The 16,581-nt window shown below is 45.7% G+C and overlaps 1 protein-coding gene across 1 annotated transcript in view; it reads right to left on the bottom strand.

The window, feature by feature from the left end:
- The window catches only part of ARID1A (AT-rich interaction domain 1A), a 77,395-nt gene extending 61,540 nt beyond the window's left edge, over positions 1-15,855 (bottom strand). Inside the window, exon 1 of the mRNA XM_008148035.3 lies at positions 14,705-15,855. Within this exon, the coding sequence (XP_008146257.3) occupies positions 14,705-15,826 (1,122 nt within the window). The 5' untranslated portion in view covers positions 15,827-15,855. The remainder of the gene's footprint in view (positions 1-14,704) is intronic.
- Positions 15,856-16,581: the final 726 nt, after the last annotated feature.

Below are 16,581 nucleotides of genomic sequence, written 5' to 3'. Positions count from 1 at the left end.
TCCACACAAATGTGTATCGGAGATCCTGGCTTCATCATTTATACCAGAAACATATGGGACCAGACCAAAGTTACCAGCTGTCTTTTCTGAAGCTTTTTTGTCTCTCCTCTTTATTTGCTATCTCAGGCCAATATAATCAAATTGGGATGGATACTTGGCATGCTAACCTATGGAAATCTAGCTAATATGTACTCCCACCCCCACCCACTCCACCCCCACGTCTGTTTTGGCTCATATACTCTTTTGAGCTTGTCCTATGCAAGGCACACAGAATTTCACTTTGGTGAATGTGTCTGGGTGGGTGAACCCAGCTATCTAATCTCATTTTATTTTAACCCAAAATACCATAATGAGACCACATATTGGTCACTTGAGGTTTTATGTAGGGGTTTTAAAGATGTCAATTCAAAACTACACTAGGAAAGCAAAGGATTCAACTCACAGATTAGAAAAACAAGAATGTTACAAATCTGTCCCGAGCCAACAGGACCCTCAAAACAAATTAAGGGGGGCTAAGAAACGGTCTTCAGACCAAAGACAATAAAGTGGGAAAAGAGAAAAGTAGAGATCATTAGGAAACTCCTGTTTAATATTGAATTAGACAAAGGCACTTCTTTCTGCCTCTGGTCAGCCAGGCCAGTCCAACAGAGGTAAGCAGAATCAGGAATCTTCACTGAATGATGTTGATCTGAAAGTGGTATAAATTGCACCTGGAGTATTTGTCTGTACATACAAGTACCAAATCACAATCAAACTGTCAGCATACTGTCTCCTGGAAGCCTCTGTCTTCCTCATAGCTAGGACAGGGTGATCACAGCTTCACTTCTCAGGCAGGAGGGAAAAGAGGTCTGGTACAAGGAAATATGTTTTTAATGGGAAGGATACAGAAACCACATCAGGTTTTCAGAAAACCCAGGTGAACTGGAACACTGGTTCTCCTCTTGGTCTTTGTATTGTTAATATTTATTGTCTCACCATTTCTGTAACTTCCATTCCTGTGCCAAGCACAATCCTTATTTAAGTCACACAACTGGAGACAGCTCATGGCTCAAATGTTCACGCCTCAGAGACACCTCATCCACTTCAGAGATGGGATGACTTATCAGGAGTCTCCTTAGAGGATTTATTTGCTAGGACTTCACAATGAACTCAAAGAAAGGAATCACAGCAAAACTTAGGGTGACCACTGGAGATTGAGGGGTGAGAGAGGCCTAATGAGAGATCCCCAAATCCCCAAAGGCCCTGTTCTCAGATCAGTTGGCCATTATCACAAGCAGAAGGGATATTGTAGCATTTAAATAATGCTACAATACTGGCCTTTGAGTAGCATTTTTCAAGAATCACTTTCTTTGGCAACTGAGCATACTTGGAGAATACCCTAAGTAATCACCCTAAAATGATCTCCATCTTCATCAAACAACCAGGAACACAGATCCAGATTATCTTCATGCTATCACCAAACAGCTAAGAGAAAGAGATAAAATGGAAGGCAGGGAGTCCCCAAGTCCAATAAATAAACAGACATGTTTTGTCATTAGTTGATCATTATTGCATAGTAGATACATCTCAAAAGTAGTTTCTTGCCCTAGCTGGTTTGGCTCGGTGGATAGAGCATCAACCTGCGGACTGAAGGGTCCTGGGCTCAATTCCAGTCAAGGTCACATGCCCAGGTTACGGGCTCGATCCCCAGTGTCAGGCGTGCAGGAGGCAGCCGATCAATGATTCTCTCTCATCATTGAAGTTTCTCTCTCTCTCTCCCTAGCCCTTCCTCTCTGAAATAAATAAAAATACATTTTTAAAAAAGTATTTTTTCTCCTCCAACTTAAAGCATGTTTAACCTTTCCTCCATTCAATAATACTTTGACATCATGGAAGGGAAAGGTACATATGAAACTTTAGCCTATGATATAATTTCAAAGAAGCCCCTGAGGTAATTTGGATATACTCTGTAGCCTAGTTAACACAAATGCATAAACCTAGTAGTTCACAAACTTGAGCATGCATCACAATTGTTTAGGTGGCTTGTTAAAACACACTGGTGCCCAGCCAGAGTGGCTCCTGAGTGTTGTCCTGTGCACTGAAAGGTTGCCCGTTCAGTCCCGGGTCAGGGTACATGTTGCCTGACCAGTTGATGTTTCTCTCTCCCCCCTTATGCTCGGAGCCTAAGCATGTCCTTGGGTGAGGATTTAAAAAATAAAAATAAATGTTCCTTTAGATAGATAGATAGATAGATAGATAGATAAAACACTGGCCAGAGTTTTCTACAGTTTTGGATTTGGTAAGTCTGACTGAATATTTGCATTTCTAAACAGGGCCCAGGTAATGCTGATGCTGATGATTAGGGACTACACTGAGAACCCCTATACTACTCTAGCTCTCAAACTATAACAGGTACTTAATAAAAGTTTTTTTTAAAGCATTAATATAATGAACTATAGGAGAGCTTTTAATTTAGTAAAGACCAACAATGTCTTTAACTGCTCAATTCTATCCCACTCTCAAGCAGGGGCCTCTACCAAACATGAGTCATGTTTGATATATTTTTTTTAGAGTTTTTTTTTTTTTTACATAGTTTTTAAAAAATATATTTTTATTGACATCAGAGAGGAAGGAAGAGGGAGAAATAGAAACATCAATGATTAGAGAGAATCATTGATCCACTGCCTCCTGCATGCCCCGTATTGTGGATTGAGCCCAAAACCCGGAATCAAACTGTGACCTCCTGGTTCACAGGTTGATGCTCAACCATTGAGCCATACCGGCTGTGCCATGTTTTAATTTTATTTGATAATAGTACTTTTACATATCTCGTTTGATATTTACTACAGCTTACAAGGTAGATAATTGTTTCTCACTATATAACTGAGGATACAGATTCAGAAAAGTTAAGTGACTTGCCTAAAGTCACACAACCTAAGGGAACTTTAAACCTTTAGAACTGCCGAAACCGGTTTGGCTCAGTGGATAGAGCGTCTGCCTGTGGACTGAAAGGTCCCTGGGTTCGATTCCGGTCAAGGGCATGTACCTTGGTTGCGGGCACATCCCCAGTGGGGGGTGTGCAGGAGGCAGCTGATCGATGTTTCTAACTCTCTATCCCTCTCCCTTCCTCTCTGTAAAAAATCAATAAAATAGCCGAAACCGGTTTGGCTCAGTGGATAGAGCGTCGGTCTGCGGACTGAAGTGTCCCAAGTTCGATTCCGGTCAAGGGCATGTACATTGGTTGCGGGCACATCCCCGGTAGGGGGTGTGCAGGAGGCAGCTGGTCGATGTTTCTCTCTCATTGATGTTTCTAGCTCTCTGTCCCTCTCCTTTCCTCTCTGTAAAAAAAAGTCAATAAAATATATTTAAAAAAAAAAACAACCTTTAGAGCTGACTGTGCTATGAAACTTTGTATGTACAGGCACTTAACCTTTATGTATTCACTTTCCCCAAATGAAAAATTAAGACAATAATCCCTGCCTTCCCAGTGAGTGCTCCAAGTTACAGAAAGTAAAATCATCCTGCAAATGTTTTCATAATGCAAGTTACTCTCACTTAGAGCAAAGTGAAGGACTCTATTTTGCACCTGAATCTCATCCCCAACCACACTCCAAGATCCCTCCCAATTCTCACCATTGGGATCACATGGCCATTCCTCAGAAACATAAATAAAATCCTAAATGGAAGGGGCATGCGGGACAGAAATCTAGGCATAATATCAAGTTGTAAAACTAAGGGCTTTTCAGTCTTTCAACACATTTCAGAATTCTAGGGTATTGCAAAACTAATGTGCCAATAAGCCTTAGTGCTCAAATTATTTATTTTGGAGAAACAATTTTAGTAGTCTATAGGGTTACAGTTCTGAAAAAATCAGACAAACCTGATTCAAATCCAAACTCTACCTTTTACTAGCTAGCTATTTGCCCTAAGGCAAATTTCTTGATCTATCCCTGGCCTAGGACAAAGTTGTGGATAAACTACCATAAGAATTGTTCACAAAGTCCTTTATAATATAGTTATCTTTGGCAGCCCAGATTCCTAAACAAGTAAAAAGTTGGAAGTCTGGAAATAAAAAACAGGTTATCCAAATCTGAATTATCAAGAGTTTCACACCCCTGCCCTGGCCAAGTAGCTCAGTTGGTTGAGTGTCATCCTGTGCACCGACAAGTTGCTGGTTCGATTCCTGGTCAGGGCACATGCCTGGGTTGTGGGCTCAATCCCCAGTAGGGGGCATGCAGGGGGCAGCAGACTGATATTTCACTCTCACATCGATGTTTCTTTCCCTCCTCCCCACTCCCTCCCTCTCTAAAATTTTTTAAAAATCTTAAAAAAAAAAAAAAGAGTCCGGCTGGTGTGACTCAATGGTTGAACATCGACCTATGAACCAGGAGATCACAATTCAATTCCCAGTCAGGGTGCCAGGTTACAGGCCAGATCTCCAGAAGGGGGCCTGCCTGGAGGAGGCAGCCAATCAATGATTCTCTCTCATCATTGATGTTTCTCTCTCTCTCTCTCTCTCTCTCTCTCTCTCTCTCTCTTCTCACTCTCTGAAATAATAATTATATATATATATATATATATATATATATATATATATATATATAGTGTGTGTGTGTGTATGTGTTTAAAGGAGAGAGAGAGATTCATACTCCTAAGCTAATATCAGGCCAACTCATGTACTCTACCACCTTAAGACCAGAACTGAATATTGTCCAAAGGGGAAGAGAGAAAGCCATCTACCATATTTGCCAGAGAAGAAAAACAGCAACCAATCCCAGTATTTCTGCTCAAATGACTTGCTCTCTATGGACAACAGCAAGCCGTACTAAGGTCTACCCGAGAGGGGAAATCACTGGGCAAGTAGAGCCCAAAGACATATCTGTTTTCTCTAAAAGGAAACACGCAGCATGACATAGCCTTTAATTCTCCACCACGTGGCTGAATTCACTTTTCTTAAAAGTCAATGTACACCAGGCACAAGTCAGTTCAGAGTAAACAGCTGGACCCAGATGCACTCAGGCCTGGCAAGCAAGTTAAGACCTCAAGGAAAACAAGAGGCAAAATAAAAAACACCAAGCACACAGCAAATGGGTTTTTAAATAACCGTTATCACATCAATCCCTAAACTCTGCTGTTGCCGTTATTCTGGTGGCTAGATCCTGAGGGGGGAGTTCCTTCTAACAGAGATGTCTATAAATAAGCAAGCTGAAAGCTAACAAGTTTAAGAGGAAAAAGCATACAAAAATTTTGGCTGCTGGTGATGAGCCACAGAAAATCATGAATGTACCAGTGCCAAGGGAGGAGGAAGTCTAGTATCTAACACTGAAGCCTCGGGAACCCAGAAGGAATGAAGCTATAAGGAAGCCCAAATGCAAAAGAGGGGGAAAAAAGCACATGGCACATTTCCTCTTCATATGGGTGGCAATTCAAGCAGGGCTCTTGGCCTGCAGAGCACATAGCCCCAGTGCCCAAAGCCCTTTAATATTTCATATCAACATTAACTTCCTGGAGGGCGACAAAAATCTGTCCTGGATTACTGGGTGATTTCTAATATGTACCATAACCAAAACTAAGTCAACATTTTAGGGATCAAATTTCCTACTCTGCAGCATGTTGGAATGAATTCTTGGCATCAGACTTCTTCCCAATGCAGTACACCCTTAGAAAAGGCAGAAGCCACTGGGAAATAAAGACTCAATTTGTCCCAAGACCATCTTCTAGTATGCACAAATGACTAACAAAAACAAATAAAAGTCCACTCAGATGTCCCTTCACATTAAATAAAAACTAATCCTATCCATTTAAATGGGGGGTTGGGGAGCAACTGCAGAGAATAGTCAAGGCCATTAAGTCAACATTCACTCTAACCTGGATTCCTTTAAAACCTGGGTTTGACTAAGAAATTAATCTCGCCCTGGCTGGATAATGTCAGCCTGCAAACTGAAGGGTCCTAGGTTCAATTCCAGGTCAAGGGCACATGCCTAGGTTGTGGGCTTGATCCATTAGGGGACATGCAGGAGGCCGCCATCGGTGATTCTCTCTCACCATTGATGTTTCTATCTCTCTTTCCCTCTCCCTTCCTCTCTGAAATCAATAAAGATACATTAAAAAAAAAAAGTTTATCTCAAGCCCCTACACACCTACTGTCTAAGGCAGATGAATCATGGTGCCCAATTCTGAGTTACTGGAAACTCGTTTCTGAAAAATGCCCGAATGATAAGGCAGAAGTTAGAAGAAATATTTCTAAACTAAAATCTGTATTCACGAAATCATATTTCTTTTCTGGAACAGAGTAACCCATCCTTCTCATCCAGGTGGAAGCACTGTAGCTGGCACGGGACACTCCATTCATCCTCAGCTGTTAAGCATCCACTTACAGCCCTTGAAAAGTGCCAGAAGCCATGTATGGTCCAATCATACATGGATTAGTAAGTAAGGAGAAACCAAAACCACTATATTTCAGAGGCTCCTATAAGGAATAAGCATGTATTTTGCAGCATTTATGAACTTCTTGGCCATAGCCAACCTAATTAAAAAACACACACACACACATTTAAAAGGCCACTTCGGTGAACAGATGGGCAAACTGCATTTGTGCAAACTTACCTACCCATCAACCCTCAATGTAAGGCTTAACCCAAGCAACTCAGTTCAAGCTCAGCTCCCAGCCCTTCAAAATTAGCAGCAGTCTGAACAGGTACTTCAAGGCTCGTTTTAAGAAAGGACAATTAACTCTGCCAAAAAATAAAAAGTCCTGGCTCTCCAACAAAAATTGAACTAGTAAATGCAGAGTTGTCCAGGGCATACAACTCTGAAGGTGACATGACCTTCCAAACCCAAAATTACTACAACTGAACTGGCCAAGAACTTGGCAGTTTGTACTAAAGGCTGCACATAACCACAGGAACCGCTAAGACCCTGGAACCACTCTTTCATGGAATTTTATGGAGTTCAAATTCTCAAAGTCACTGGAATAAGACAACTACCATCTGTGGATGGATGTGAAATTTGGATTTTATAAAGCCCTTGGAACTCAGAGTAGTGTTATGAAAAAGCAAATTAATATAATTATCCTCATCTTAAACAACTTCACAAATCACTGTTTCTGAAAAACTGTCCCGGGTAATATGTCTGATTGCTCCTTATTTTTGGATTCCTTGAGCCAATAGACTTAGTTTGTTCTACCAGGTATACCCATTTATAAAGCCTTACTTTGCAAGTTTTCCAGATGTGTGCACATAAGCATGCTTCCCCAAGAAAACTAAACTCCTCCAAAGCAGAGATTGCTTCTATCTTTTAAGTTCTTCCTTAGTGTCTAATTGGTATGTTCACATAGAGCAATTTCCCATTTAAATCTCCATATTTCCCCAAGTTAGAAATCATGCTCTTAGCAATAAGTCTGACATTCTAATATCCTCATCACCAACACACTGAGAAAGGCCTGGGCAACGAATGCCAGTCTCAACCCAAGTTTTTATATTTTGTTTTTAAACAAGCTGATAGCTTTTGGTAAATTAGCTGAACCTAAAAATTATGAACTGTGTTCATACTAGTATTCCCTACTACTACACTAGGTAAAAAAGGCACTTCCAGGACCATGGTTAGAAAACACTTCATGTGAAGAAAACTGGTGTCAAGAGTCACTGGATTAGTTTAAAAAGGGACTTTGAGAGGTAAATCTGGTCATCTCACAAGACTACCAAAGCCGTCTGGCTGGCATGGCTCAGTGGTTGGGCGTAGACCTATGAATCAGGAGGTCATGGTTTGAGTACCCATTTCAGGTCAGGGCACATGCCCGGTTGCAGGCTTGATCTCTAGTAGGGGGCGTGCAGGAGGCAGCCAATCAATGATTCTCTCTCATCATCGATGTTTCCATCTCTCGCTCCCTCTCCTTTCCTCTCTTGAAATCAATAAAAATATATTTAAGACAGACTACCAGCCCTAGCCGATTTGGTTCAGTGGATAGAGCATCAGACTGCGGACTGAAGGGTCCCGAGTTCAATTCTGGTCAAGGGCACATGCCCTGGTTGTAGACTCAATAGGGGGCATGCATAAGGCAGCCAATCAATGATTCTCTCTCATCATTGATGTTTCTATCTTTCTCTCCCTCTCCCTTCCTCTCTGAAATCAATAAAAATATATTTTTTTAAAAAAAGACTACCAAAGCTGAGTATACCACAAGCAGGCAACTTAGATACTCTACTTCTAAAATACATCCATAAAAAGTGTTTGATTGAAGGAACCCAGAAATGTTTTTAATCCTGAAATGGCAATTTGAAAAAAACAAACAAACAAACAAAAAAAAACAAGACTGAATCTACCCACATAACCCTTCTGGCAGGACTTAGTGAGTCCTCAAACATTTGGACTTTGCACTGACCCAGGAACCTGGGGGCATTAATTTTAATATACATATATAAGTGATACACAGGAGTCCAGTAAAAATTATATAAATAAACCCAGCCCTTGGAATGGATTTATAATCCTGACAGCCATAGCAGAACAGAGACTGAAGACGACGCTTAAGTTGCAATATCTTTTTTCTACTTTCTGGAATTTAAAAAATGCAAACCCAACCCTAAAAACATCTCACCAAACTACAAAACCTTTCTGAAAGAACAAGACTTTAAAACTCAAAGTCTCATAAACCAAACTTTTGGAACACACTTACTTCACTATTGAAACTTAGGACCTTCCTTCCAAACTCTTGTTTTCACTCTGAAATTGCAATGGTTTTTGAGCAGAGCTCCACATGCCATGAAACTCAGCATGGAGCTAGGGTCATGGAGGCTTCTCTTCCAGGGCAGCATCTTTTAATTTCAAATCTCTTTTATTTTTAAAAATATAATTTTAATTTATTTCAGAGATGAATGGAAAGGTAGGTAGAAACATCAATGACAAGAGAGTCATTGATCAGCTGCCTCCTGCATGCCCCACACTGGGGATCAAACCAGCAACCCAGGCATGTACCCTGATTGGGAATCGATTGGGAATCGAATGGTGACCTCCTGGTTCATAGGTCGACACTCAACCATTGAGCCATGCCAGCTAGGCTTAATTTCAAATCTCTTTTAGATCATCTCTCCTCATCTTCATGCTCTCCTCCCCCCTCCCCCCCACCACCTACCCTCTTTCCTATTCTCGTCTTTTTCTCCAATGTTATTTTATTCCACCACAGGAGAAGAGACTAGCATTACCTTTGCTTGAAAACTGTTTATTAATTTGCCTGTCAAACATTCTATAGAGTCGTTTACACCTTACTATAGAAACCTCCTGGGTACATATTGACAGCTCAGCAAGTATTTACACAAAGCTCTGAAACATTTGGCTCCTCCAGAGGGGAAGAAGCTGCTGCATCAAGCAGAGAATTATCAAACACCTTTCCCCCTCTTTTATAAAGGGAAGTTTCCTTCTAGCACACCTCTAATATGCCTCAATTACTTCAAAACTTCTAAGCCAGGAGGAGGAGAAAAAAAAAAGGAGGATGGGAATGGGGGGATGAGGACAAATATATGACACCTTAATCAATAAAGAAATTTTAAAAAAAAAAGGAAATTCAGGTGTGGTAAATAAGAGAAAGAACAGCATTTCCAGGACCACTTGCAAACATTACCAACATTAAAAAACCAGGGGCATAAGAAAAGGCAATACACCTATGAAATTGACCCTGAGACTCTTAGCTTTTCCTGTTCCAGTCTAAGGAACTTCTGCTCCTCTCTCAGCAAAATTTACAGGGCAAGTTCAGGCACTCAGATTACAACCAACTGCCCAAACCAGACCTAGACCTGCCCAAACACCAGAAAGTCTGGAGAGCTTAATTACCACCTATCCCCACCTTCCTATCCCCCTAAAATAAGCAATGTTAATGTTGAATTTATGAATATCCATTCCCCACCCCTAACATATCCCAAAAATCCCCTCTTGGGAGATTTTGAAGCAACTGTTTTTCAATTCTTCCTTTAATGAAGTCTGCCTAATTTTTCAATTACTATTTAAAAACCAACAGTCAGGTACTAATGACCACTAGATTAAGTGTCAAGGCAAAGTCTGGTAGGGTTTTTTCTGTAAAAGGACCACAGACCACCATTGATTGCACCAAGCTAGCTAGCTGTTCAGAACTTGTTTCTGTAAATTCTCAGGAGAAAACAGCCATGAGTTCCTTAAGCCCAGAGTAAAAAAGATGGTCTCAAGACCCCCTACTTCTAAATGTACAGGAAGATGCTACAACCTTATAACAAGTCAAATACAGAGGCACAGACAGATGTGTAGAGAGAAGGTCATGCAGTTCTCCAACTTCACCTTACTGATAAAAAAAAAGAAATAGAAAAGGCAAATGACTTGCCCAAAGTCACAGCTTAAGCCAGAACTGCATGTGGAACCAAAGCTCCTCTTCCTCCTGAGTCCTGTGCTCTTTATCCCTCACCACTGTGCCACACAACTCAATGTGCATCAGCAATGATAACAACCAATCTAAACAGGGTAAAACCCAGAAATAAAGCCATGGGAATCAGGATTCCATACCAAAAACTAAGGTGCCTCAGCTCACTGGCAGGAAAAAAAATATTTGTTGCCAATTTATTTTGAATACCATATTTTAACCATATTTGCATGCTTCAGTTGCTTCTAGAACTGGGGATGTGAAGCCAATCAAAATAACCTTTTGGGGGGTGGGAATGGAAAGGGGCCCTGAACATTATTTGTTCCTATTTTCATATTTTTAAAAAATTTCATTAACCTCTTTGCTTAAAGGCCTACTGTAGGCATCATACCTTACAGGAGTCAATCCAACATATGAATGTTTAATGCACCCAAGACATCTTGTTACAGCAGGTGTCACTTATTATGGTTACTCTGTGTCATACATGAAGGAACCTAAGAAAAGTCCTTGCAGGGACCAATACAAAGCCACCAACCTTGGTCCTAGCTGCTTTCTCTTTTCTCTCACCACCATTCCAACCTCCACCACCCCCCAGTTCTCTCATGGACAGTACAGAAACACGAAGCCTCCACAACTAAGTGTCATCTTGGTGTGGTTATCCTGGTCCCTCCTACTTGAGAGAGGCCAAGGGTCCTGTATTTCAGCCAGCCCAGAGTTTCTGCTAGTAGGCATTCCCATAATAAGCTCTGTATTTGTTTCCCAGTTGTCAGAAATATCATTTGGTGTTTCTGTAGCAGGAACTAACAGCCAAATTCCTACAATCAAATCCAGCTTCATTCTGGACTACATATTCTATATCACTTTTTACTTTGATAAGCTGGTACTATTCTCAAGGTACTACAGCTAAGAGCATCCCAAGTAAAAAGCTTTAGCCCAGCTGGTGAGGCTCAATGGTTGAGCTTAGACCTATGAATCAGGAGGTCAAGGTTCCATTCCCAGTCACAGCACATGCCCAGGGTTGTGGGCTCGATCCCCAATAGGGGCCATGCAGAAGGCAGCTGATCAATGATTCTCTCTCATCTTTGATGTTTCTATCTCTGAAATCAATAAAGAATAAAAATAAAAGCTTTATATCAGGTTCAAGCACATGGATGACTAAAAAGTATCTCAACAGGTTGAGACACAGTACTTACAAAAAGGGATAAAGAAAAAGTTTGCTGGGATCTCCCCAGGTCCTGTGAAAAAGACATAGCCACAGCCCTAGCTGGTTTGGCTCAGTGGATAGAGCATCAGCCTGAGAACTGAAGGGTCCATGGTTCCATTCTGGTCAAGGATACATGCCTGGGTTTCGGGCTGGATCCCCAGTAGGGAGCATGCATGAGGCAGCCAATCAATGATCCTTTCTCATCATTGATGTTTCTACCTCTCTCTCCCTCTCCTTTCCTCTCTGAAATCAATAAAAATATATTTAAAAAAGACATAGCCACAACATACAGTTACCTAATCTTTACTTCAAAAAGGCAGAGTCAAATGAAAACATTACCACCTTGGCTGTATTAATCAAGTCTCTGCAAAATATTTATAATCCAAGACTGAGTTAGGGAAAGAAAGAGAGAGCAAGACCCTATCGTGATCCTCCAAGAGGTTTATCCTTAAGCATCCAAGAGGAATTCAGAACAAAATCCACCTACAATCCTCATCTAGACTGCACACCTGAACTGAAGCAGCCCACAAAACTGGAAGTTTCACTATCTCCCACAAGTAAATGTCACCAGCCCACTCTCTAGGTCTCAGGGTAAGTAGACACTTGAACTGAAATCGAACAGGAATCTATGTTGTGTGAAGTGCCAGGTCTGGTGATATTAAAGGGGAATCAGAAAATTCACCAAAGGCAGCACAGACAAGCTTCCAACCAAAGACTATATCTATTTTCCTACCTTTTTACCCAGTACAGAGCCTAGTACCTAGTACACAGAAAATGTCCAAATATCTATTTAATGACTGAAAAACAGAAATCAGAAACCTGATTTTATCCAAAAACAAACAAACCTGTTTGCCAAACCAATAGAATTCAAATTAATATTTGCTTTTAAATGACCCTGACTTACCCCAAATTATTTCCTCTAACAGTTTAAGAAAGGTAAATTTCTCACCACCCCCTACCAAAAAAATTAAATAAATAAAATGAGGGGGAAGAAGTGTGGACTATAGAATGACCCAGAAACAGGATGTTCTTTTTTCTAAGACAAAAAACAACAACAAAAAACAACTTATCCTCCATACACTAGAATTCCAATTGAAAATTCCCCTATTTCTTGCCCAGAGGTACAACATCATGGAAGACATGGAGTCAAAGCTCTAAACTGGCCATGTAACACAACTATTTTCAAAATTCCCAGCTCAATGGGAGAGTAGAAAAGCAGTGCTAGATGGGGAGGGTAATAAGGCTAACTAGGTCGCTTAAGTGAACAAAATCTCATACCACAAAAGTATAACTGGGTACTGCTGGGAGAGGGGGAGATATGCAGGAGCTTTTATTCCTCTTTGAAAAGATAATTGACTCCATAAAATACCCAATATTTCTGACCAAAGTATTGAAAACAGAACATGATGAAGAGAGAAGAGCAAAATAAAATGATTTAAAAAGTACCTAAAAGTTGTCATTTCTAAGCAAATCTTAAGTATCATTATAAGTTGCTACATTTATTATCTCAGAAGACAGACAAAAAGTGGAACGTACCTTATAGTGCAAAGAAAAAACTGGTCAATCTCTACTTAAAGCTCTAAAATGACTGATGACAAAATAAAAACTAGCTTTTTTGATATTCCAAGAACAAATGATAAATTTCACCAAGCCAAGCCTTTAGAAAGTCCCTCTCAAGATGATGAAAGATGTCAGCTTCCCTTTAAATTGAGCTGCTTTCCCAAAGTTCAACAAAAGAAGTGTTAACAAAATTCAAAATGTAAACAAAGAATGAGGCCAGCCTGTCTTAAAACAAAACATTTGAATATGAAATTCTCTCTCAGAAAGCTTCGTTCTCAAAAAATAAAAAAAATGTTTTCTCTTACCCCCTCCCGTAAGACCCCACATTTGTCACATAATAAAAAGCCAGTAAAATAATTTCAATTCTGAAAAGTGAACGGGGTCAAAATTACTCAAGACAAATGCATCTTCTGAGCTATCAAAGAAGTCATTTATACATCAGGAAAGTCACAAAACCAAAACAAACAGCAAACCCATTGTAGAGAAAAAACCCAGCTACTGTTCTAACAACACAGAATCTATTTCAGGCTGCATAAAACATAACAAGCAAAATAAATCCAAGGTACAAGCAAAATGCCACTGGCTCCTCTTTTGTTTCGGGCACAATGTAACAAGGGCAGCCTGTCTGGGGCTCTGCTCCTGCTGATACAGTATTGCCGCTTAAACCTCCCTCCTCAAGGTCACAGCCAATTTCAGCTATGGAATAAAAGGCAGATAGTGGCAGCGATGGTTTGGGTTATCACTGGCAGAAAAGCAGAGTGTAAAAGTTTATGAGCTCATCAGGATTGTTGTACCATTACATCAGAGGCAATTATAAATGGCCAAGAGCAGGAGATGGGGAGCCAATCAGATCACAGATAGGATGTCAACCTAAGACCAACTGTCTCCTGGCTTTGACAGAAGGATTTTACCTCCATAATTCAAATCCCAAACCAAAGCAATCTGCACTTACTACTCCAATCACTCAGCTGTTTACCAGCACTTCCAGGGAGAAGCCCAGGCCACTGGGCCGACAGAGACTAAGACAGGACGTGGCCCGGGCTGCTCTGGGTGAGCCGCAGCCGGCCTCTAGCTGCCCCCAAGCAGGCCCCTGCCCTCCCTCGAGGTCCCCCAAGCCCGAGGGGCCCCTCCTTGAAAGCACAGATGGGGGACGGCCTAGAGGAAAGCAGGGGGTGGCAGAGAGGAGCGGCAGGTGAGCAAAGAACTAGTCACTCAACTCCCGAGCTCCTAACTGCCTACATCCCTAACCTGAGCCCCCAGCACCCTCTCACCCTGACCAGGCCCTTCCCCGCACATTCTGCCCCGCACCCCCCTGTGGACCCCCGGAATTCCAAGGGACCAGGGGAGAGGGAGAAGGGGAGCAGACACCTCAGGGAGAGCCCCACACAAAGGCAAAAGGAGGGAAGGAAAGGAAGGCAGACAGGCAGCCATTTTAAGAGAGAAGAGCCAGACAATGGCAGCTCCCCAGCAGTGGGGGCCCCGGACTGGGGGTAGCCTACGGCTGAGGTCTGGTCCCGCAGCCGCCACCCACCCACCCACCCCCGGACCCCCCTCGCCCAGCCCCCTCCCCTTTCAGTGTGTACCTGCGGGGTCCGGGCGAGCGGCTGACCCCCGCCGCCGCTGCTCCCAGGGCTCATGGGCGCGTGGTGGCTCCTTTGTTGGGCCCCTCCCGAGGCGGCCGCCGCCGCCGCAGCAGCAGCAGCAGCCCCCCAGCACTGCGAGGCCATGTCCGCCGGGCCCTTGCCGGCGCCGCCGTCCTGGGGCCCGCCGCCGTAGTCGCCCCCAGGGTAGCCCTGGTAGCCCCGGGCCGAGCTGGGCGACGTGAGCAGTTGGTTGAGGGTGGGGGTGGCGGTGGGCTGGGGGGTTCCCCCGCCGGCCGCTGAGGAGCCGCCTCCCCCCATGGCCCCGAAGCGCTGCTGAGCGAAGGACGAAGACGACGAGGAGGCGGAGGCGCTGGAGGAGGGAGGCGGCTTGGAGCCGGCGGCCGCCGCCGCGCCGGAGCCCGGAGTGCCACCTCTCGGGGAGCTCAGCGCGTAGGCCTGGGGGGGCGGGGGGTAGGCGCTGCGGTTGGGGTAGTAGGAGTTGTACTGGTGGTTGGGGAAGCCGTGGTCGTGCGAGTTCTGCTGGGGCCCCGCGTAGGGCTCCAGGCCCCCGCCGCCGCCGCTCTGCAGCGCTGCCAGGGCAGGGCTTTGTTGTCCGCCATGTTGTTGGTGGAAGACGGCGGCCGCCGCGGCGGCGACGGCAGACGGGCTCCGGCCGTAGGGCTGCCCGAAGCCGTAGGCGGGGGGCGGCAGGGCGGCCGCGGCTGAGTGAGGAGGCGCCCCCACCCCGTCGCTGCTGCTGCCGCCGCCGCCGCCGGGCGGCTCCGGGAGGTTATTGTTCAGGGCGGGCCTAGGGCCCGCGTTCCCGTTCGAGTTCTTCAGGTCCGGCTCCGCGCCGGGCCCTCCGCCGCCGGCTCCGCCGCTGCCCCCGTTGCTCTCGGCCCCGTCCTGCAGCTCCTTTCCCAGCGGCGGCTGCGGCCCCACGGCGGGGCCTTCGCTCTCCTGGCCGGCGGCTGCCTTCATTTCCCCGCGCTCGGCCGCTGCCGCCGCCGCCTCGCCCCCCGCCTCCTCCCGCTGCTGCTGCTCCGCTTTCTTCAGCTCCGAGGGCGGCGGCGGCGGGTTGCCCAGGCTGCTGGCGGCGGCGGGGGCGACCTGCGCGGCCATGATCCCCGCTGTCTCGTCCGCGGAGAGACCGGCCCTGTCTTCGTCGTCTCCCCCCCACCCACCCCGCCCCGGGGCCGAGTCCCCCGGGCTGCCCTCCCCACCCGCCGGGCGGGCCTCGCGGTGCTCCGCGGCTGAGCTGCTCTCGCTCGCTCGCTCCTCTCCCCCCCGCCCCGCCGGCTCAGGCTCCGGGCTGGCGGCGGCGGCGGAGGAGGAGGAGGCGGCGGCGGCTGAGGCGCCGGCGGCTCAGCTGCTCCCGGCTCTGGCGGCTCGGGACCCGGCTCTCCCGGCTCATTCCCCCCAAGCCCTTGCCTGGGAATGAGGGGGGCGGTGGAGGCTCCGCTCCCCAGGGCCTGGCCCCGCTGTGACTCTCCGCTTTCTGCTGCCGGAGAAAGGAGGAGGGAGGGAGGGAGGAGGAGGGCGAGGGGGAGGGGGCGGGGAGGGAGCGGGGGGAGGGGGACCCGGGACGGGCGGGCTGGAGGGCGCGCGGCGGCCGCCCGGGCGCCGGGAGGCAGAGTCGGAGTGCGGGCCGGCGCCCTGCCTCCCCTCCCCGGCCGCGGTGCGGGCCGAGGCTGCTGCGCGGCAGCGGGCGGGCGAGCGAGCGGGCGGGCGGGCGGCCGGGCTGAGCGGCTAGAGCGCCCCACTCTCCTCCGAGTCCCCCTCACTCCGACACGAGGCTCAGCACTGCCATTTTACCCAGCGCCGTCGCAGCCGCCTGGCAAACCCGGAACGGAGCGCGGAGCGGGCGCAGGCCGTGG

This window comes from Eptesicus fuscus, chromosome 9 (assembly GCF_027574615.1).
Source record: "Eptesicus fuscus isolate TK198812 chromosome 9, DD_ASM_mEF_20220401, whole genome shotgun sequence".
Taxonomy (NCBI): Eukaryota; Metazoa; Chordata; class Mammalia; order Chiroptera; family Vespertilionidae; genus Eptesicus; species Eptesicus fuscus.
Note: the sequence above shows the minus strand (reverse complement) of the source record. Positions and strands in the feature narration are given on the sequence as shown.